The 21,922-nt window shown below is 56.1% G+C and overlaps 2 protein-coding genes across 4 annotated transcripts in view; both read left to right on the plus strand.

Moving 5' to 3' along the window:
* Window positions 1-4: 4 nt before the first annotated feature.
* Window positions 5-16,766, plus strand: STK36 (serine/threonine kinase 36). The gene is made up of 26 exons (XM_040604136.1): window positions 5-462; window positions 1,324-1,464; window positions 2,196-2,273; window positions 2,698-2,828; window positions 3,066-3,315; window positions 3,696-3,789; window positions 4,012-4,181; window positions 4,398-4,597; window positions 4,677-4,803; window positions 4,915-5,058; window positions 5,326-5,505; window positions 5,690-5,787; window positions 6,138-6,243; window positions 6,637-6,778; window positions 7,072-7,199; window positions 7,804-7,908; window positions 8,139-8,237; window positions 8,451-8,545; window positions 8,861-8,924; window positions 9,124-9,234; window positions 9,383-9,457; window positions 9,891-10,062; window positions 10,444-10,591; window positions 10,813-10,972; window positions 11,233-11,979; window positions 12,080-16,766. Exons 1-26 carry the CDS (start codon window positions 271-273, stop codon window positions 12,275-12,277), a joined length of 4,155 nt encoding a protein of 1,384 aa, XP_040460070.1. The 5' UTR covers window positions 5-270; the 3' UTR covers window positions 12,278-16,766.
* The window catches only part of TTLL4 (tubulin tyrosine ligase like 4), a 27,076-nt gene continuing 17,766 nt past the window's right edge, over window positions 12,613-21,922 (plus strand). The window contains exons 1-3 of one of the 3 annotated variants that reach the window (XM_040604139.1): window positions 12,613-12,728; window positions 19,733-21,101; window positions 21,793-21,902. In XM_040604139.1, coding sequence (XP_040460073.1) covers window positions 19,795-21,101; window positions 21,793-21,902 — 1,417 coding nt within the window. In that variant the 5' untranslated portion in view covers window positions 12,613-12,728; window positions 19,733-19,794. Of the gene's footprint in view, window positions 12,729-18,749; window positions 21,102-21,792; window positions 21,903-21,922 lie in introns of those variants that run through there. The other 2 variants (XM_040604137.1, XM_040604138.1) reach the window with 2 other exon arrangements.

Consider the following 21,922-nt stretch of genomic DNA (forward strand, 5'->3'; position numbering starts at 1 on the left):
GGAGCGGAGCGGGGCGAGGTTGATGTCACCGGACGGCTGCGGGGGGCTTCTCCCAGGGCTTGCGCCTCGCCCTGCCGCGGGGCGCGGAGGTGGAGCCCGTGGGTGGGGACAGAGCCCGGCGGGGGCCCGGGGGACAGGCGCCTGGCATCGGGCCCCGGGTGGAGCCCGCGGGGCGGGGAAGGCCCGGCCCTTGGGAGAAGCGAAGCCCTGCTGTCCCCAGCGCTGGCACTGCCTGTCCTCATCGCAGCCGGGGCTGAGGCTTGGCGCCCCATGGCAGCTGGTGGTGGAGTGGGAGACGAGGGGAGAGAGGGTGAAGTTTTTCTCCTCACCGGCCACTTTTCCTCGGCAGCTCGGCGGCCCCCTCCCCGAACGCCCGTGATGGAGAAGTACCATATCCTGGAAGTGATTGGGGAAGGCTCCTTCGGGCGCGTGTACAAGGGGCGCAGGAAACACAGCGCCCAGGTGAGCAGAGAGGTGGCAGGGGAGAGGGCCAGGGGTCTGTTGTGTGGTGCCAGAGACTGGTTTCTGGTGGCTGTTGGGTTCCAGGCCCTGCCAAGTGTTTGGGACTCAGCACTCACTCACTTTTATGCTGATGCTCCGGACCACCTCTTGCTGGCACAGAGTCGTTCAGGACCTCAGGAGGTCTCTAGTCCATCCCCTGCTAAAAGCAGAGCCAGCACTAAATGCAGAGCCTGTGAAACCTCAAGTACAAACACCCCACAGCTAGTGCTTGGCTGTACTTGAGGTGAATGGTGTTTCCTCATATCAAGTTGAAGCTCCCATGTTTCAATTTGTAATCCCTGTGTCACCCTCCCATGTGCTTCTGCCCCCTCACCATCCAGTTTGCCTCCGCTATACCCACTCCAGCCTATTGATGTCTTTCTGGGCCCAAAACTGGCCACAGTATTGCCGATGTGGTCTAAGAAGTTCCAAATAAAGGGCAATAATCACTTCCCTCTTAACTCCTGCCTGTCAGTACAGCCCAGGGTGCTGCTAGTGCTCCTCACTGCCAAGCCACACTGCTGGATCGTGTTAGGCTTGCTGCCCACCAGCATCTCTAGGTCCTGTCCCATGTTTCTGGCAATCCTACTTTTGTCTGTGCTCACTGAGTAAATTGCTTTAAATACCAGTGTGCAAAATACTGTGAGCACCTGTATCAATGTTCAAGAGCCTGGGACGAGCCCCAGCTCCAAGGGATCCAGTGAACAAATGTCTTGTTCTGTGTGCTCAGCTGGAGAATCCTGAGTCTTGTTTGGGTTAAACATGGCCTCTGCTAGGGTGGGTAGGAGCCTGATCTGATACCAGCTTTGCCTGCTTTGAAAGGTGGTGGCCTTGAAGTTCATCCCCAAGGTGGGGCGATCTGAGAAGGAGATGAAGAACCTGCAGCGGGAAATTGAGATCATGAGAGGCCTCTACCACCCCAACATCATACAGATGCTTGACAGCTTCGAGACTGACAAGGAGGTGAAGAGGACGGCTCCAGGCATACGCTTTTGCTTGACTGGGGCAGGAAAACAAGGATGGGTCCATGCTGTCATAGGGACCTCTTTCTCAGGAGATGCTGTTGACACCCTCCCAGGGCCTGTCAGTGTTGTTCAGAGCCCTCCAGTATGTGCTGTGTAGGGAGTCAACAGCTACCTGGGCTGTGTGGGGTGCACTAGGTCATATGCAGAGGTAGAGGAGCTGCACGAGGAGTATGTGATGCAGGAGTGGTTTGGGATCACAAGATGAGGGTGACTCTTCAGTCACCTCATCAGTGCCTTTAGAGACTGATTTTTGACTGATTTAAGCTCTCATGGAGAGAGTATAAGGAAAGACTGAAGACTGTGCTATGGGACATAGGGGCATGAAATTAATTGGACAGCAGATTCAGAAGAAGCTCAGGGGAGCAGTTCTACCCACTGGGTTTGGAAGTACCATTCTGGGCTTGTCCTGTCTTTGCTTCTTCCCTGGTTTCTGCTGTCTGTTTGAGATAAGAACAGCCACAAAGCCTCTGCTAAGTGTCAGGCCCTTGCTGCAGTGCAGCCACGGGGGCTTTCTCCCATCCCAGCTCCCAACCCATGCTGATGGACTGTGCATGATGATTTCCCAGCATCTCCCTCAGATTTCCTACCGTGCTCTGTACTGGTTCTTAGGGCATGGTGGGGATGCAGCTGGGTGAGTGCCTGATCTCACCACACTCCCCTTCCCTCCAGGTAGTGGTGGTGACTGACTACGCAGAGGGGGAACTCTTCCAGATCCTGGAGGATGATGGGAGTTTGCCCGAGGACCAGGTGACTGTCAAGATGATGGCCATGCAGTGTTTGCTGCAGAATGGAGAGAATGGGGCTTGTCTGCTTGCAGGCAGTTCTCTGCTGTGGGCCAGGAGACATCAGGAAGGCAAGGGTGTCTCTGGGGCTTTACCTTGCAGAACTTCTGAAGGGCATGGAGAGGGGGCCACATTTCACTGGGGGACAGTGAGGTCCAGCAGGGACATCGGTTTCCCTGTTTCCTCTCCAAAGACCACAGTGCCAGGCTGCTGTCTCAGCCATTGGCTTACTCCGGGGAACTACTGCCCATGCTGGGGCTGGTCCCTGCTCCAAACAGGGCAAGGGCAGGAGCTGGAGGTACTGGGGGAGCCAGGCCATAAGGGACCCCATGGTTGTGCCAGCTGGTGGCACCATGGGACACAGGGTGAGGCTTCCATCTCTCTGGCAGGTCCAGACCATAGCTGCCCAACTGGTCTCTGCTCTCTATTACCTGCACTCACACCGCATCCTGCACCGTGACATGAAACCCCAGAACATCCTGCTGGGCAAAGACGGCGTGGTCAAGCTCTGTGACTTCGGGTAGGTGCTGTGGACCACTTGAGGGGGACAGTTGGCCTTGGGGCACCCAAGGGGTGCTGTAGAGGAAGAGGGGGGGAGTGTGGAAGGGGATCTGGATTCTGTGTATTTTTAGAGGTTGAGCAAGGATGAGGGATTTTTGACTCTGGGGGGAGGTGTTGGTAAACTTGTAGGGATCTCAGTGGGAGTTGCAGTGGATGTTTCAGCCTGAGCTGGCCATCTGTGCTTTGTTCTGAGCAGCTTTGCCCGTGCCATGAGCATCCACACCATGGTGCTGACCTCTATCAAGGGCACCCCACTGTACATGTCCCCTGAGCTGGTGGAGGAGCGGCCATACGACCACACGGCAGATCTGTGGTCTGTGGGCTGCATCCTGTATGAGCTGTTCGTGGGCACACCTCCCTTCTACACCAGCAGCATCTTCCAGCTCGTCAGTATTATCGTCAAGGACCCCATCAAATGGCCTGCGGCCATAAGCCCAGACTTCAAGGTAAGGGCGAAGGCACTGTCTGTGGGATGAGATCCATTAATGCAGTAGCAGCTTTGGCCTCACCTGCTGCCCTGGTGGGTCACTTTTAGGTTTTATGTCCCTAATGTGGATTTCAGAACATAAAGAAGGGATGAGAGCTGGGCCTCGGGGGAGGGGGACCCTTATGACTACTGTCCATAATCTGGGAAACTCAGGCCAACAGTGGAGGAGTGATTTACTGAGCTGGAAAGGGAAGTGTCTTCCTGTCTGCCCTAAGCACTAGAACCACTCCTTTCCGAGAGCCAGGCAGGGAATGAGCTGCCCTCACTGTGGGAGGCTGGTAGGCTCACTGGTGGGTGCTGAGCGTGTGTCAGTGATGCTGGTGCTGTGCTGCCCTGTAGAGCTTCCTGCAAGGACTACTAATGAAGGACCCCCGTCAGCGCCTGTCATGGCCAGAGCTGCTCTCTCACCCCTTCATTGCTGGACGGGTTACTGGTGAGTACCAGCTCTTTTTCCAGTGCTGGCCAGGTCTGTTTCCTCCTCCACCTGCCTGGAGGCTGGGAGGACCACCCGGGTCTTGGCCTCTCTCCTCTCAGCTTTCTCCAAGCCCTGAACCCTAGTTCCTGCCCCTGGGATTCCCCTGGGGTCCCAGAGCTGATCACTCTCCCTGTCTCCCAAAGGAGAGCTGCTGATAAAGTTCTCCCCTCACCTCCCTAGTGATTGATGACACAGAAGAGCATGGGATCTCAAACCCCTTTACCACCAAGCTGTCCCCAGAACTGCAGGCCCTGAAGGAGCATCAAGCCCATTCCATGGCCCCTAGGAGTGGTCAGTCCAGGATCCTGAGAAAGGCCCGGCAGAAGATGGTTGAGGACGCACAGAAAAAGGTGAAGGAAAGTGTGAGTTTCCCCTGGCTTGTGTCCCAGAGGCAGGACAATGGAGGGACACTGAAATGGAACCTGGGGGGAAGGTACATGGGTTAGGCTGGGGTGTCAGCCAACATACAAGGCAGGATGTGGGATTCTCAGGGTGGTGGGGTCTAGAGAACTCATCTGGCTGGCTGAGTAATCCTGCTTTGACCAAACTTCTCTGCCATCACGCAGGGGCAACTGAAGGCACGTGATGCATCTACAAAGGTCTCTAGCAAAGGATGCTCTGGGCATAGACCCAGAGCAGCTCCTGGGAAAGCAGCCCTTAGGGAGGGGGAGCTGCCGGCTGCTTCCAACAAGAAGAACCCCAGCGTCCTGCAAGGAAAGAGCAGCATGGCAGAATGGGAGTTGGAGGAGCCTCCTCCCAACCCATGGTGAGGGGTGGCTGAGGCTGGGACAGGAGGAAGAGGAGAAGGCGAGGTGGTTCACTGACTGTGCTGTTTCCTTGGCCAGGGAGCACAACATCACTCAAGACTATGAGCGGGAGTTTCCTGGAGTAGATGCCCCTCTGCAGCCTGGTGCTGGCAGGAACGAGACCCAGGGCAAGCACAGCATTGAGACTGTGGACCTGGAGAGTGAGGTAAGACAGTGTCTTGTGGTGAGGACAACAGGGTCCATTCCCCAGGGGCTGGTACGGAGACCTGGGGGCAGGCAGAGTCTGTGGCACCAGTCCTCTCTTCTCTGTGGCTAGGAGCCGGAGAGCGATGAGGAGTGGCAGCACCTGATTGAGGCCACTGAGCCCTCGGCCATGCAGCTGAGCACACCACTGAGCCTCCTGAAGGACCCAGCTTTCCAGCATCGCGTCCAGGCCCGCCTGGCAGACTCTACTCAGCAGGTGAGTTGGCTTGCCCAGGCAACTATGACTGGGGATATGGATGCTGCCTTCTTCCCCAGGATTGGGTTGGGAGCATTGGGAGTGTCCTCAGTCCAGCCAGCAAGAAGATCCTCTGCTTCTCCAGGAGCTGGAGCTGTCTCATGCACTTAGCTTGCCATCCGCTCCCCTGCCGTCCCTTGCCTGAATGGGTTGAAGGGCGGACCCATGGCTGACGGAGAAGCCAAAACCACTGCTGATCATGAGCTCTTCTGGTTTCTTTGTGTCCAGGTGCTGGAAGGGATGCTGGAGGGAGCCTCCCGTCTTCGTCCTGTGCTCCGTGTCATGGGCAACCTCCTGGCTACCCAATGTGACTCTGAGCTGCTGGGCCACTTCTGCAGAGAGCTGAATGTGCCTCTGTCCCTGCTGTGTCTAACCAAGCAGATCCTGGAGAGTGGTAGCATCAAGCAGGTAGGTGTAGGACCCCAGGTGCTGAGGAGGCTCTGATGTCCTGCTGGAGCTCGCTTACAGGACTGGTGCCTCTTCCAGGCACCCTTGAGAAGGCAGAGGTCCTGGCAGGGAAGCATCCCACTATGGTGGTGGTGGGATGGCCAGCAGACCATCCCCACTTGCTGTTTCTTTCTGGATCCTGCAGCAGCCCTGGGGTATCACAGTGCTGACAGACCTCCTAATGGTGACCACAGTTTATTTCAGCCGTGAATGCAGCCTGGAGGATAGTGGGCAAAAGGACAGGTAGGGACAACCTTCTATGCTCTGAGGTCTCTTGTGACTGCTTTGGGGACCTGGCAGTAGGGTAGTGTTCGTACTCTGTGGCTGGAGCTGTCTCCGTGGGGAAGCATTGTGGACTAAGTGCTTTGTGCTGTATTGCTGTGCTCACAGAGGACTGCTTTCCATAAGCAGGACTAATTAAGGGGAAGGCACAGCTGACTAGAGTCCAATTGTGCTGCCTGCTGACAGTAGCTCACGGTGCTAGTGTGTGCTGCCTGCTCCATTGGCCAGGGTCGTATGGGCCTGGCCGTATCCTGTCCTCACAGCTAGGGCCATGTTTCTCTGCTTTCCTCTGCCCCTGCTGCCTCCCTCAGCCTGCAGGTCTTCCAGGAGAGTGCTGGCTGCTTCCTAGCCCTGCTGCCAGAGCTGCTGGCTGAGCCAGCGGACAGCAAGATGAGGCTCTGCCAGCAAAGCCTCCTGGTAAGGGTGCCCCTGTCTCCCTTCTCCCCACCCTCTCCGCCAGCTTCGTGAGTGTGTGTCAGGGAGAGTGCAGGCTGTGCGCTCTGTTCCCAGCTGTGGGTTCTGATGCATTCTTGTCTGGGCAAGCTGTCTCACCCACTGGGTTTTTTTGAGGCGATCATGTGCAGAATGGAGGTCTCTGAGGGGACACCTTCCCTGGCTGTGCCTCCAGCCAGCATGCAGCTGCATGTGGCTCCCACACATTAACCTGGCTGGAGAGGACACTTGGAGGTCCCTGAAGCTCCAGGATGACTCCTCCCCTCTCTGCTGTGCCCCCCAGCCTCCTCCCCCATGTTCCTTCTCTCTCCTCCCACCCTCAGTCCGTAGTGATGGCAACCCCTGTGTCTCCCTCAGTGCTTCACTCTGCTCTGTGAGAGCCTGGATGCAACATACCCCTCTGTCTCTGCCCCCTTCTATGCCAGCCTTCGAGAGGAGGATCAGCCACTGCTGAACAGACTGCTTCAGGGATCCACCTCAGAGCAGCCTGCTCTGCAAGGTAGCAGTGGTAGAAGCTTACCACCTCCTTGGGTTTCCCCTCTCCCTCCTGCCCTTGGGCTCTCTCAGAGCACTGACTGCCGTTGCAGTGCTGTTAGCCAGAGGAGGTGTCTGAAGCTTACGTGCCCAAAACCAAAAAGCTTATATGCTAACCAGGGCTCTCCCTCAATCCCAGATCTTGCCCTCCTCATGTTACATGCCTGACTTTTCCTCTCTTGTCCTCCAACTCCATCCTGCAGCCCCTCAGCATCCCCCACCCTTAGCACGTGTCTCCCAAGTTCTGTCCCTGTGCAGGTGCAGCGATGGAGGCCGAGTCAGCCCATGACCAGAGCCCATCTGTGGCAGACCTCTTCATAGCTGCATTGGCTGCTGCTTGCAGCATCCCTCTGGAGAGGAATGGCTGTCGGGAAGCCAAGCAGCAGGTCAGGCCAGATGTCTTTGCAGGATGAGAAGGTGTGGTCTCCACAGGGGCAGCAACCCTTTGCAGGAGGATCTTTTTCAGCCTTTGAATGAAGGGCTGGGGTCCCCTGGCTTTGGTGGCTGCAGGGCTGGCATTTGCAGACTGTTCCTCCCCAGCCAACAGCTGAGCTTTAGGAGTCTAAGGACTCCTAAATCAATTAAGAGACTCACACTTAGGATCTGAGCTGTGGGATGGGCTAAGTAAAGAACTAGGCAATGCAGAGCAAATATGAAGAATTCTTATAGTGATATGAACTGTAGGAAATCTGAAATTGGATGGACAATGAATAAGAGGGAAAACAAAACTGCAGATTTACATTTGATCCTTTAACTCAACTCCGGGATCAACAAGGAGGGAAGCGGAGGAGGAATTTCACCTCACTCATTTTGGCTCTGGGACTGTGCAGCAAAGCCATGCTGGGTGGTGGCAGATGGGCATCCCTTTGTGAATGCAGGCAACACGTAGGAAGCAGATGCCTTTTTTTATTTATTTGTTGCTAGCATTAAACTCCTAAGTCTGTACAGTACTTCAGGTGCTCAGGGTGCAAAACAGGCTGATTTTTGCAGGTCGCTCAGGAGGTAGCTGGAAAGCTTATGGAGAGGGAGAGCCAGCAGCTTGGGAGACTGCTGGGGAGACTGGAGCACCCAAGCTGCTCCTTGAATGTGCTGAAGGTAATGGTCCCGTCCGTTTATGTGGCTGTGCCCAGAGGTGCCTGGATCTTTTGGTCTGGGATTAGGAGCTTGGGAAAGGAGGAACTGTAGGCTTAGTCCTCAATGACTCCCATCTCCCTGGTGTCAGTTGTTGAATAAATGAGCCCATGGTAGCCATGGGTGTGACTGGGATGGGCCTGGTCATTGAGTCCCTATCCCCAGGAGCTGGTATGCATCTCTCTGCCTCACAGATCCTCTATGCTGGCTGCCATGCCAGCCTGAGCCTGTGTCAGCACTTGGGAAGGAGCCAACAACTCTGCAGTTCCCTCATGCAGCTCTTGAAGGGCGAGGTAGGACTGACCACAGCCCAGGTGGTGGGGTAGGATTGTGGGCAAGGAGGACACATTCCTCCGAGTGCTGCTTAGACCAAGCTGGGGAATGTGTAGGGAGAAGAGTTTGGGGGAGCATAGTCTGGAGAGTGCAGTTCTCATTCAGGGCCCAAAAACATCCCTTCCTCCCCTCCCAGCCTTGCTGTCCCACTGTGACTCCTGCTTCCTTGGCAGGTCCCCATGGTGGAGGTGGCCCAGGGGGCAGCCTGTGAGGCCTCTCTGTACCTGCTGGCCTTGCTCACCCTGCAGCTCCAGGCCTCCCCTCCCAGGTAAGCACCTGCTTTCACTCATGGGTGGGAGAGGAACATGTCCTGCCCTGAACAGCCCTCTGTCCCACACCCTGCCCAGAGTTGGGCTTCTGCTCCCACTGATCCCTCCAATCCAGACACACTAGCAGAGTGCTGGGCAGCATGGGTGGCTGCTAGGGATGCACTGAGGACCCAGTGTGGACAAGGAGGTGCTGTGAACCAGGGCTTATTCCTCCTGGGAGCTTGCTTCCCAGTCCTGGGGGTATTTGGATGCTGCTGTTCTGTGGGATGCGAAGCTGTGGGAACAGTGCCTCTCTTCTGATCTCTGTGTTTCAGGCCTGAGGAGTTTGTTACCCTGGCTATGGATCTCATCACCCAATCTCCTGTTGTCTCTCTTGTGGTGAGTCTGCCCATCCTGCCAGAGCTGCCACTGAGAGCCCTGCAGAGCCCTACATCCCATTTGGGTCTTACTGTTGCTCACTCAGGGTGCGATGAGGGGCAGGCACAGCCTGGCTATCTCTGTTGGCCAAGGGATGGAGTCAGCACTGAGTAGGCAGATGGCAAAGTCCCAAAGGTACTGAACTCTCCCTGTCCCACAGGGTGCTGCAGCATTATTCCTGACACAGCTCAGTCAGCATGGGGTAGCCTTGGAGCTCGGAGGAGAAGAGATCCTACTGGTGATGACAAATGTGCTGGCAGCACCTGCTGAGGTATGGGATGGGGACAGAGGAGCAGGGGAGTGATGCTGTCACCACACCATGGAGGTGTGCAAAGATGGACTCAGAAGGGTGCAGGTGTGGTGCTGCTGGCCTCAGACCCAGCACCTAGCTCCAGCCTGTCCCCCACTCTGTCTTACAGCTGCAGTTCTCCCCACCAATGGGCGCTGGTCTGTACGATGGGCTTTTTTTCCTCCTGCTGAAGCTCCTTTCCCAGGTACCAGTCTGCCAATCTCCCTTTGCCTGGTTCCTGCCAAAAGGTGCGGTGGCAAAAAGGTCTGAATGTAGATCACTAGTGGAGGCTTAGGCAAACTGGGGAACCTGGCAGCTTTTGCTGAGCTGTACAACCTCATGAAAGTCACTTCATGTCCCTGGGTTGTCTGTGGAGCTCTGGAGGGTTTGTGGGAGAGTGGTGGGCAGGGAGGGGTGGTTCATGGACACACTGGAGTGAGAGAGGGAAGATATGCCCTGGGGCTGCCACTGAGCAGGCGAAGCAGGGCTGCCAGCTGCCTGGCACTCTCTCTTGCCCCTTGGCCATGTTCATCCAGCCTTGACCTCATGACCTGAGGAGCTGGCAGAGCCATGGACCAGAACTCTGGGGAGCCATGGAGGACCATGAAGCCCTCTGACATCTGCTTCCCCACCTCTAGGAGGATGTGGCCACGGGACAGGGCTTTGCCACCACAGAGCTGTGGAGTGTGGTGTGGCATTGTGTTGCTGTGGTGCTTCGTGTGGGCAGCAACAGGGCAGCACTGGAGGGAGACCCCCCAGAGGCAGGTCACCCAGCTGCGGAGCCAGACTGGAACCTCCTTTCCCCTCAAGGTAGGAGCTGCGGGATGGCAAGGCATCTGCCCTGGACCCAGCTACACATCCTGCCCCTCAGACTTGCCCACATCTGTCTGCAGTCACATCTGGTCCCTGAGGCCAGAGGGCTCAGGGGGCTTTTCCTGAGAATTGCTGTTGTCCTCTGGGGAGACAGGGCTGGGCTGGCCCATGCTTTGCCCAGTCAGCAGCAGCTCAGCCGAGCCTGGCTGTGGAGGAAGAAAAAAGGGTGACCACCATGGGTGGACATTGGTCTGGCTTTGGGCAGGGAAGCACAGAAGCAATCCTGGAGCAGCCTTGAGGCAGTATAAGCAGACAGAAGAGAGGAGACTTTTCAGCCTTCCCTAGCTTTGCCCCTCTGCCATGCTGTTCCCGCTGCAGGCACTCTGCTCTTCCTCAGCCTGGCCCTCTTTGTCTTCACTCGTGAGTCCCACCGGTGCCTGCCTCAGCTCACCCAGTCCCACGGTGTTCTCATGGTGACACTGAAGAGGCTGCTGTCCCCTGATTTCCTGGCATCCCTGGCACAGACGTGAGTTGTGGGGGCAGCTGAAGCAGGCAGAGCTCAGCTGCTGAACAGGGCTTGGACATGAGCACACAGAGGGCTGAGAAGTTTCTGACCCAGCACTTGCAGAGCACAGCTCATCTGCAGAGCTTCTCCTTAGTGCCTGGCGTGGGGAATGCTCTCTGCCTCTTGCCCTGATATTCTTCTGATCACCTCTGTGTTAAGCCCTCTCTCTCTAACAAATTCAGGCAAGCAGGAGAGGATGGGGACCCTGAGCTTGTCCCAGCTGTGGTAATCCAGGCCTGCCAGCTCCTCTGTTTCCCTTTTGCCCTGGATGTGGATGGAGACACCTTAGCATTGGTCATGGAGGCTGTGAGAGACACCCAGATCCCTGCCCGGCTGCTACAGGTACCCTCTTGGCCCTGTGTTTCTCTTGCCCACCATACTGTGGAGACACCTCAGCAGCCCCTGATGTGTGGCACCACTTCACACTGTGCTGGTGGTTTCTGCCCACACAGGGATGTCACTCGAGTGCCATGCAGGCCTCAGAGCAGTTTGACTGGCAGCTGAGCTCTGCACCAACCTGCTGGCAGGCTTTGGCCGCTGCTTGACTTGGCCCACACGTGAGCAAAGCACACTCAGCGCTGCCGTCTCTCCTTTCTCCTTAGGTCTGCTCTCGCCATTTGCCCTTTTCATACACTGAGCTCCCCATGAGCCTTCTGTGCCACCTCGTTGTGTGTGATGAGCAAGTTATAGACCAAGTGGTGAGGGAAGCTGCCACCTCAGAGCACATCATTGCCTTCTTGACATCTGCCTTGTTTTCAGACAGCCTCACACTCACAACTGACCTCCTGTCTCTCTTGACCCATGTGGCCCGGGCCTGTCCGGAGCACCTGCCCTTTCTCCAGAGGATCCTGAGGGACTCAGATGTGGCCAGCCAACCACTGACCCACCTGCTTGGCCACGAGCAGCACCTGATACGGGCCAAAACCTGCAACCTACTGGGCAACCTGCTCCGACATGACCATGGCTTTCCCCAGGCACTGCAGAGCCAGCCTGACTTGCTGGAGAGCCTGCTGGGGTGCCTGGTGGACCAGGAGGAGAGCGTGCGCAAGGCAGCCAGCTTCGCAGTGGGCAACGCCGCCTACCATGAGTCCTCCCCGGCTGGGACCCTGGGCAGGGCTGTGCCCAGGCTGACGTGGCTGTTGAGTGACACACAGACCAGGACACGCTGCAACGCAGCCCTGGCCCTGGGCAACCTGGGCCAGCGCTGGGCAGAGCTGGGGGGCCTGCTGATCGAGAGCCGGGCCCCCCATGTCCTGCTGGAGGTGGCCTGCCAGGACCCACAGGAGAGCGTGCGGGAGGGAGCCCTCATTGCGCTGCGGGCCCTCAGCCAGCACCCCGGGACACAGCAGGTACTGCGTGGGGACCTCGGCTCCTTTGTGGGACCTGATGGTGCTTGGGGACAAGGGGCCAGGCAGGCAGGTGACTCCTGTCCCTGTCTTTGCTCTGCAGGTCCTGCTGTCCCTCGGAGCCACTGAGAAGCTGGCTGCGCTGGCCAGCGGCGACTCGCAGCCCGCTGGTGGCGGAAACCCCCGGCCACCTTCCGCTCGGCACTACGAGGAGCTCCTGCGCCTCCTCGTACCCCTGCGCAGCACCTGCGGGAGCGGCCCTCCGGATCCCGGCAAACCTGCTGGCCCCCGCCAGCGCTGAGGGCGCCGGGGCTCGGCCTGACGCTGCCTCCAGCGGGACGGGACAGGCGCTTTCTTCCTCCTCCTCCTCCTCCTCCTCGGGCTCCAGCCCCGACCTTCCGTCGCACCCCCTCGGTCCGCCCGAGGGGGACCCTGCCCGGCCAGCCTTCCCCGTGGGAAGCCGTTCCTGGAAAAGTCCCTGCAGCCCCCAAGACACCACCTCTTTCCAAGCGGCCTCCCGTGCCGTGCCGGCCCACCGGAACCTTCGCGCCTCCGCCTCGGGGCAGCCCCGCGCCGGGCGCCCGCGCGCGCCACGCCAGGCCGCCAGGGGGCGCCGCGGGAGGGGCAGCCCGCCGGCGCGGGGGCTGCTGGGAGGTGTAGTCACGTGGCGCCGCCGCCCCGGATCCCTATGGTAACGGCGGGGGGGTGCGGCGGCGCCGGGAGCGGCGGGGCCCGGGGACGCCGGGCGGGCGGTGAGTACGGGAGGGGCGGGCCCGCGTATGCCTCCCCTCTAGGGAGCGTGGGCCCCCTGGTCCTCTCCGCTGCCTCCCTGGGCTTCCGGCCCTCCCTGCCCCACCGCCGTGCCCCCAGCACCCGCCCGGCCCGGGCCCGAGGAGGCGCCTTGCCCAGCCTCGGGCCTGCCCGCGGGGGCCTCGCCGCGGCCTCGCCCTCTGTCCCTTCGGGGCGCGCCGGGCTGTGCCCCGCGGGGCTGGGGAGACGGCGCGTGGGTGCGCGGCGGCGGCGGGGTGGGCTGGGGTCGGCCGGGCCGGCGTGTCTGGGGCAGGTCGGAGCGTCTCGGTAGCGCCTTTGGCCTCAGAGACCTTCACCTGAAGAAACGAGAAACAGTGTGTGCCCTGGGCAAGAAGAGCTGGCTCCCTGCGAGCCACTGCCCCAGTGAGCCTCCGGTGGCACTTGGAGCCGCAGTGGGGATGGAGCAGGTCTTGACCAGGTCTTGACCGGACCCGAGTGGGGCGCTGGGGCCCAGCCTGGCTGTTAATCTTTCTGCCGGGGTCTTGGCTGCTCTGGTGGTGTAAAAAGGAGCCATTGGGTCTGAAAGGTGAACGGCAGAGGTGTGAGAAGAGTTGAGACGAGTCTGGAGTGTTTCCTGAATGCCTCCAGGGTCCAGCCTGGGAATGAATGGCACAGGAGTAGGGAAGCCCTGTGGTGCCGTGCCAGCCTGCCGTCTCCCTGCCCGGCTGGGCTGCTGGGTATCTCGTGGAGGCAGAGTTCAGCCCCACAGCTACACATCAGAACCCTCCTCCCTACATGACTCCCTGCAAAGTGGTTTCTCATTGCTGTGTGCTCCTCGCTGAACATGCCTGGGACATCTAGTGGCTCCTAGGCAGTTTGGGGGAATTAACAGCAAATTTTTGGTCTGATTACAGTTTTATCTGGTAGTTTTTCCTTGACTCTTACTGGATGTACCCAGCAGATAATGGTACTTGTCTGTCTTGCGTTGCTGTCTTGCTGCAGTCCTTAAGTTTTGTATTGGCAGATTTTTATGACAGATCTGCCTCTCCTGCTCTTTGGTTGTGCCTGGGGCCCTTCTCAGCACAGCAGGGAGCACATTGCGAGGATGACACTGATGGGGGCCAAATGCCACCGGCCCCAGATAATTATGCCTGCATGGAGATGTTGTGTCACCGATGCAGGTCAGGCAGGGGCTTTGGCTGCCCTACTGGCCTGGCTGGGTGCCATTCCTTGGCATTTCCCAGGTTCCTTCTCTGCAGCAAGTCTGTGGGAGTTTTTGGCAGCTTCTTCCCAACTTGAATCTCTGTTTCTGCTCCACTCCTGAGCTCTGAGAGACTGCTGTATGGAGTGAGGTGGTTGCAGTGACTCCAGAAGAATCTTTCCCACCCCGGTCAAGACATGGAAGGATCCTCATCACATACTGAAGGACAGACCTGGGAACTTTTTCTTCCAGTTCCTGACATGTTTCAGGAAAAAAAGGACAGAGAAAGAATTGATGTGTTTTGAACTAATTAGGTAGTTCTTGTCTCCTTGCTATGTGTTGGTACTTTATACTTGTTCCATTCACCCCAAGTCTTCTGCCTTTATTTTATTTCTCTGCCAAAGGCTGAGAGTGTGGTCAGGCTACCTAAAACCAGACCAAGCTGTGCTGACCACCTGTCAGTTCCTGTGCTGGTGGCCAAGCTCTCCCTAGGTCTCACTGCATAATTCTCCTGTACCTTTTCTCCCATTGTGAAGCTCAGCTGAGACTGCTACCCCTTTGGTTCACTGTCTGCTTGGCTCTTCAGAAAGGTGCTTTAGTCTTCCTTACTTCCTTGCTGAAAGGCTGTAAAACACCCCATGCTTTAGCTGGTTGCTTTTAACCCAGGCTCATTTTCCTGCTCTAATTTATGCTGCAATACAACTCCTCCTGTAGCACGGAAGTTGAGGAAGTATGAATCGGGGATGGGAGTGAGGACGGGGACTTCCCTGCTGGGGAAACAGAGCTGGGCAGTCCGCTGTCAGTGTGTGGCAGGTTCCCTTCGGTGGCCTGGGGACTCTCAGGGTGGAAGAGCTGATATCCCTTAGTAACTATGGGGAGTCCATGCATTTGACCTTTCGCCCTTTGGTGAGGCACTCTCACTCTCTGGTCACAGCCAGGTCAGCCTGCCTGAGGCGAGCACACAGGCAGCCCTTTATTTTAGATCTCTGGTGCGCTCTCTCCATGACAAAGCTGTGGCCCTGGATTTTCTGCCTAGCCATGCTCAGTCCCTCACCTCATCTGACACTGTGCTCCCATGCCCTGAGAGTGGTCCGAAAGTCGTGAACTTGAATGTGTGAGCCTTCAGTCCTCAGCACAGCCTGTGTGTGTGTGGAGGGAGGCATTTTCTGCCTCGCAGAGCGAGACAGTTACTGGATTCCAGCTCTCCCGTGGCTTGGTCCAGTGCCCTGCTGCCCATAAGGTCTGCCTCCCTCCTTGCCACCCTGGAAACAGAGGTGTGCACTAGAGCTGCCCTGCTCTTCTTGCAGGGTAGCACTCTGCTTAATTAAAGGATCATTTTGGGTAGCCATGCACTTCTCATGCCTTCTCTGTTCGGTGCAGAGTGGAGTTCAGCACCACAGCTGTTGAATTGAAATGACTAGCCCCAGCACAAATGCCAGGCACAAATGTAATCCCTGGAGGCAGGTGGAATTTGCTGACACATCCCCATGGTGGGTGGCTTCTCACTGGTATCTTTCTGACCTGAGTGGCCAAGCAAAAGCTTGCAGTCTTGATTAAAAGAGAAACTGGCTGTCATCCTGTGCCTCCAGTTTTGTACCCAAAACCTAGTGCTACAGGACAATAATAGAGCTGAGAGAGAGCAGCAATGCTTAACATTAACAAAGCAGCACACCAGGCTGTTGGTCCCATTGCTGCTGGCATTTCTGTGGTGGCTGAGCTGTCTTGTCCTCATAGACTCCTTCTGATGGCCAGCAGGACCCTCTGCTCTTCGGCTTGAACTTGTGGGTGGCCTTGGGTGCTGCTTTGCCTCCTTGTGTGACTGCACTTGAGGCCTCTTGTTTCCTGGGTCTGATGTAGGTGAGGGTTGTTTCCGTGCTGTTGAAACCCGAGAGTTTATATCGAGCTACCAGGTGTAAGAGCAGCTTTAGGTGCTCTCAGTCAGTTGGTTTCAGATCAATGTGCTTGATCTTGTTGAAAGTTTTTACATTTTTTTTCAGGGGTACAAACCCTTATTTTGAAATATCTGATTGAAGTATATTGATTTTAAAACCTGTTTATTTTGTTAACTTGCTTATTCAAGCTTTAATCGAAAGCCCCAGAACTGTAAGTGAGGAACTTGGTGTGAACTCAGGTCTCATTTAGAAAAAGATGTTATCCTTTCTATTCATAAAGAACAGAAATTGTGCCCTGCAATGGCACAGAAAACAATAGCAAATCACAGTTGTCTGACACACACGCACACCCCCTCTTTGTGACTTTGGGCTGCATGAGGCTGACGGTACTTTATCAGGTCGGCTAGCAGCTCATACATTTGCAAGCTCTTGTTATTTTAAGTGTGTCACCACAGCTGCATTTAAAATAACCTCTCCAGCCAAACTCACATGATGGAGGGATGATGTGCACACCTGGGCTCTTACTCTCTTATCCTTTCCTGTTAGAAACGGGTCTGTGAGGAGCTGCCGTGCTGCTGTTGAAGGAGCACATGCTGCAGGGAGGCTCAGGCTGGAGGAAGGGACTTCTGCTGATGCTCACTGGGGTATGCATGGTGGCCTTACGTGCCTGTGATGTGACATTTATAAAGGCTGTGGCAGTGCTCCAGCTGACGTCCTGAAGCTTGTGAGCAGGCTGTGTGATAATAAAAGGTGCTAGCAAAATAATTGTGAGTGCAGCTGTAGCGTCACTCCAACAGTGACAACTTTGGCCTCTATATTGTGTGTAAATAAGTCCAAGCCAAAATCCATTGATTACTAGTAATGATGTTTGTGTTTGACTTGCAGCGTGAACAGTTCACCCTGGACTTTTCCCAGCTCATGTTTCTACAATAACATTTCCAAGTGTAGTTTTATTACTGTTGTGACCAGCAGAATGGACTCCTGCTCCTTTCCCATATGGTAGAACTAGGGCAGAGCTAGGGATTGCATCAAGCTATGACCTTCCTCCACCCCAAAACAGACCAAGTTAAATGTAAAAGGGAAACTTCCCTACTGGTAACCTTGGGGCAGGTCACTTGGTTCATGGCCAGAGGCTCAGGGGCACGGCAGCTGCTGTCCTGTTGTGCCCACAACCTGGCATATGAAGGTGCCTTCATCTCTGCCAGTTCTCCTGGATGTTCAGCCGCTGCTTTGCTGAGCTGCCCTTGCAGGGAGGACAGGAGCTGGTTTGCAGGCAGATATCAGAGGTGGCTGTAGTGGCATGCAGGAGGTGGGACAGGAATGTGGATGGGGGGAAGGACAGGCAGTATAAGCTGCTGCTGCCAGTCTGGATGCGTCCTGACCTGCCCTATGCAGGGGCATGTTCTTCCTTTCATCTTTGCTGCCACTATCTGTGAGCTCCTCTCTCCACAGGGAAACAGCAGTGGTTACTAGCCATCGACTGGCACAGTCCTTGTCTGGAAGCTGTACGAAAGGCCCTGCTGCTTCCTTCTGCAGCCACTGCTTCCAGTGCACCCCTGTTCTGTACTGGCTCAGCTGCTTCTGCGGCTCCATGGCAAAACTGCTCCGGAGAGGGGCAAGTAGCACATTCTCCCTTTGGCACTGCAGGGCTGGGGTCTGGCCCCGGCTGAGCAGGCACTGGCAGCTAATGCTGTGCTGTGGCCAGACCTCCAGCCTGGCAGCCATGACTGCTGGCAGTACCCCCATGTCTGTCCTGGTCGTGTCTGTGCCACCATCGTTACTTACTGCAGAGCAGGGTCACACAGGGCTTCTGCTGGCCTACTCATGCCTGTGTCTAAGCCAGCTGTAGGATTTGTGTCCCTTGCTAGAGCTTCATTAGTCCAAATCACTTTTATTTTTATAGCTGGATGATTCACTGATAGCTGTAAAGCCAGGTGGAGATGAGGCAAAGGTGGCTTTCACTGCAGGCTGGTTTTGCAAGGTCACTCGCAGTGGGGCGAGAGCACTGGCAATGGCCAAGTCGGCAGCACGCATGGTGATGCTGCAGTGAGAGTCCCCTCTAGGCAGGGATGTTGGGGACATTCACCTCCTTGTATTTTTATTTTGCTTTTTCACATCTGCATTTGCTGCTGTGCTAGGGTCACTTTGTGGTTTGAGCACACTTGCAACCTGGGTACATCTGAGGGGATGGTGTGTGGAAGCCAAGCTTTGCTCACTTGTTTACTGGGAGAAACTTGGGCTGGGCAGCGGTGGCAGGTGAGCCACAGCCTCTTCACTCTGTGCTGATAGCTCTGAATGTCACAACACAGCCAGGTTTGCTGCTGGGCACAGGCTGGGTGGTAATCAGGTAGCATGGTACAGTTTGGTTGTGTATGGTGCATGGAATTCCCTTCCCTGGGGCTTGGAGCTCACAGAGGGAAGGAGCCACCCCACGTCATTGGGAGTGCTCAGTGTGACTGTACAAGTGCTAACACGTAGTGCAGCCATTGGGCATGGAGTGGACTGACCCCTTCCATGCTTGTTTGCAGAGTTTGGCAGGGCAGCAGCTCTCCTTGAGGACATACAGCTCCTAAGGGATCCTGTGTGGGATGTTCCCACCTTGTACAGCCTCTGTTTGGGATGCTGTTGCCCTGATGAGTGCTGGAGACTGGAGCCTGATTCACAGGCTGAGGAGGCAGGGTGTAGGTCTGTGTGGGTGTTGGTCTGTCTGACCCAGTCCTGTGGTGGGTGTGAGCTGCTGTCATGGTGCTACAGAGTGACGCTGGGGACGCCTAGCTACACTTTAAGTGCTGCAGCAGAGGCTGCATTTTCAGGTGAGAAAGCAGTGTGAATGTGTATTGCAGGAAAACAGTCATGGTTGATACTCTGCTTACCCTTCTTTTTGTACCTTTTTTTTTTTTTTTTTTTTTTTTTTTTTTTTTTTTTTTTTTTTTTTTTAACATGCAAGCTTGTGAGAGCTGGAAGGTAGAAGACCCAGCCAGTCAGGCTGCTTGGGATACAAATTCCTATCATGTCCTATCCAGGGGCCCTCCAGGCATGTGTTAAAGCAAGACAAATACCTGGCACATGGTTTGTTTTCTTTTTACTTTCTCCCCAGGCAAGAGGATCTTACAGGTGCAATAGTTCATTTTAGGAGTATTCAGGACACCTATGTCTGCAGCTCTGTGGTCTGCCGGTTGCTCCTTGCAAGAGACTTTTCTGTAGGACTGCAATGAGGAGGAATGTGTATGTGCAGTACTGCCAGTCTCTGCTGGAAACCAAGATGTTAATGTTAGAACAGCCCTGTGTTTGCTGCTTGCTACCTTCTCACTCCTGAGTTCTTTAGGATGCCCTCAGCCCTTGCTGAGTTTTTTTATGAGGTTACAAAAGCGAGAAACACGTTGCTTTTAAAAGGAAGGACTGAGGTTCTTACCTAGTTTTGTGACCTTGGAAGCTGAAGCTTTAAGGAGTGGGGAGAAGAAAAAGAAGCAGACATTTTGGGGCTTGCACTGGAGTCGGCAGAGCTGGTAGTGGAGTGCACTGTGTGGTTTGGAGACATAGACCCATGGGAATGGGCTCTGGCTGCTGTGCTGGATCCAAGGTGGGCAGGCAGGTAGCCTTTCCTTGCAGCTGAGGCTGCTGCCCCCCGGCCCTGGCTGGCACCCCTGCCCATTTGCAGGGTACAAGCTTTCCTGTGGGCAGCACTTTTCCCAGGGCCCTCTCTTAGGCTGTCCTTCGCATCCTCTGGTTTCAGACAAGATGCCAGCTCTTCTTTTGAATTGGTCCCAGGAGACTCTCAGGGATCTTAGCAGATGGAGATGCAGTTTTTCATCCTGCAGGAAAGCAGTTTGCCCTGCTCCCCTCCTGGTGTAGTGGGCTGGGTACTTTGTCCTGCCACAGTAACGGCACCTTTCATGCTGTCATCTTCTTTCAGGTCAGTAAAGATGCTGCTGTAGGTGACTTGACTCGCCCGTGCCTCACGTGCTATGGGTCTACATGGCCTCTGCAGGACCGGAACGTGCTAATCTGGGCCCCAAACAGGAGAAGAGTGTTGAGCTTAAGTCAGGCACCCTTCTGGCAGGGAGAGCTCAGTCTCACCAGGCCTGGCACCTTGCTCAGCAGCAGGCAAAGCCCATCTGGAATTTAGAGAAGTATGTGAGTGCTTTCCAGGATCACAGCCTGCTGCCCTCAGGGATCCCTCTGCAGCAATCCTGCTTCTTGTGCCCACCATCGCTATGCCATGCACACCCTGCTGAAGACACCCTCACGAACCTGCCCTTGGCCCAGCCCTGCCTGGACCTGGGTGGGAGTGCTCTGCTCTACCGACGCTCCTGCCTCAGACCCAAGCCCTACGGGTTTCCTTTCCGAAGCCTTCCAGACACTAGTTTTGCCACAGGAAGAGTGATGTCTTCCTTGCTGATGGAGCCCTGCCTGCTGCCTGCGCTGGTGGAGGAGCACTCTGGGACTGGTATCAAAGGCTCTGCCCTCAGCTCAGGTCAGCAGGCTTCCAGCTCCTGTAGACCGGTGCCCAATAACAACTCCTTCCTACGGCCAAGCAGTGCTAAAGTGCCTTTGCTGCAGTCACTGGAGATCAAGAAGGTAAAAAACACCCACAGTTTCCCCACTGCCTCGTGGCCCCACTCCAGGGATGATGAAGGCATCTCCTCCAGGAACTTCATCAGTGGAGCAGTGAAAAGCAATGACCTTGTGTTGGAGCAAACCACAGTCTCCTCCCTCAGCCTTGTGCCCAGCAGTGCGATCCTCAGGAAGGACTGTTTGCAGGAGGACACTGAGAGGCGAGCGTGCCGCTTAAAAGAGAAGGAGGCAGAGACCAGCCTCACAGAGGCCGTGCAGCAGCTGGCCGGACAGACTGCCACATGCAACAGCTTTGGATGCGAAGTTGAAAGCTCCGGCCCTACAAATGCAGGCAGCCTGTCCAACTGGAACGGCAGGTGGAGGCAGCCCGTCATAGCACAGGTCACCCCGAAAGAAACCATCACTCCTCTGAACTTGGAGCTGAGTAGCCATCGCCTTAACAGCAACTCGAGCCTTATAGGCACTGATGGTGCCATTGTCCGTACTGAGTGTATCAGTGTCCCTCACTTGGCCTCGCGTGCAGGCTCTCCCAGCTGCGACGCTGACTGCCGGCTTGTGAGCATGCTGAGCCCGTGTGGTGAGGACTGGGTAGTAAGACCAGAGCCTCCACACCTTGCCACCGTCTCTGAAGTGACAACTCAAATATCCACTATCCAACTGGAGAAAGAGGAGAAATGGACCCAGGCTGTGCTCCCGGGAAAGCTCGAGTGAGTAGAGCCAGGAGGAGTGAGGCTGTGGTGAGCTGGGTTGGCTGCTGTGTTGGGAGTGTTGGGAGAGGATGCGCTGTGGGCACTACGGTGGTGGCTGTAAGGGTAACCATGGGCTGTGTCCCTGAGCAAAATCCATCTACGGCATCCTGGTGTGGGGGGGAGCCTTCCTGTCACCCCAAGCCTGATGCAGGCACGAAGGCTGGCTGCAAGCCCTTCCATCTTCTCCTTCAGCCACAGCATGTAATTGCTGAGTGGCATTTCTAGCTCGCTTCCCACACAGCCACAGGGCCCTGCCTGCTGTGGCAGGCTCTGCGTGTATGTTGGGTGAAGCCTGCTGTCCAGCCAGGTCCAGCAAGGCTTTCCTGGGCAGAGGCATGGGTTCTTTAAGGAATGTGGAGCCGATGTAGGACAGAGAGGGTGGAAGGACATGGAGCTCCTGCTCTTGTGCTGGGAGAGGGTGTCCTTGTGCCTCTTTCTTTCTGGCTGCTCTGGAAAAATATTCCCTCTCAAGGTGTCCTGGGGCCTCTCCATCTTGCTAGCTTGGGATAAGTGCTCGTACATCAGCACTGGGGAGGGCAGTGCTGTCACTCCCCTCTCCGTGTTATCTCATGCTGCCTTGTGGGCTTCTGGGTCTTTTGGCCCTGGAAAGCACATGCCACTCCTTCTGACATCATGTCCTTTATCCCAGTGTCACTGCTGAGCATTTGCCACTGGAGCTGAGCCATCCCCAGGATGAAGTGGAGGAAGAACTTCCTGATGGCCTGGATGAGAGCTGCAGTCAGGAGGATGATGAGGACAGTGAGTGCTGGTTCCCCTGG

Source organism: Falco naumanni, chromosome 8, assembly GCF_017639655.2.
Source record: "Falco naumanni isolate bFalNau1 chromosome 8, bFalNau1.pat, whole genome shotgun sequence".
Taxonomy (NCBI): Eukaryota; Metazoa; Chordata; class Aves; order Falconiformes; family Falconidae; genus Falco; species Falco naumanni.

Excerpts from the sequence above, each read along its gene's own strand:
- STK36 (XM_040604136.1), top strand. The coding sequence starts at position 271 with ATGGCAGCTGGTGGTGGAGTGGGAGACGAGGGGAGAGAGGGTGAAGTT. Across the intron at positions 3,316-3,695 it reads CCATAAGCCCAGACTTCAAG|AGCTTCCTGCAAGGACTACT; the intron begins GTAAGGGCGAAG and ends GCTGCCCTGTAG. Across the intron at positions 4,598-4,676 it reads GAGCCTCCTCCCAACCCATG|GGAGCACAACATCACTCAAG; the intron begins GTGAGGGGTGGC and ends TTCCTTGGCCAG.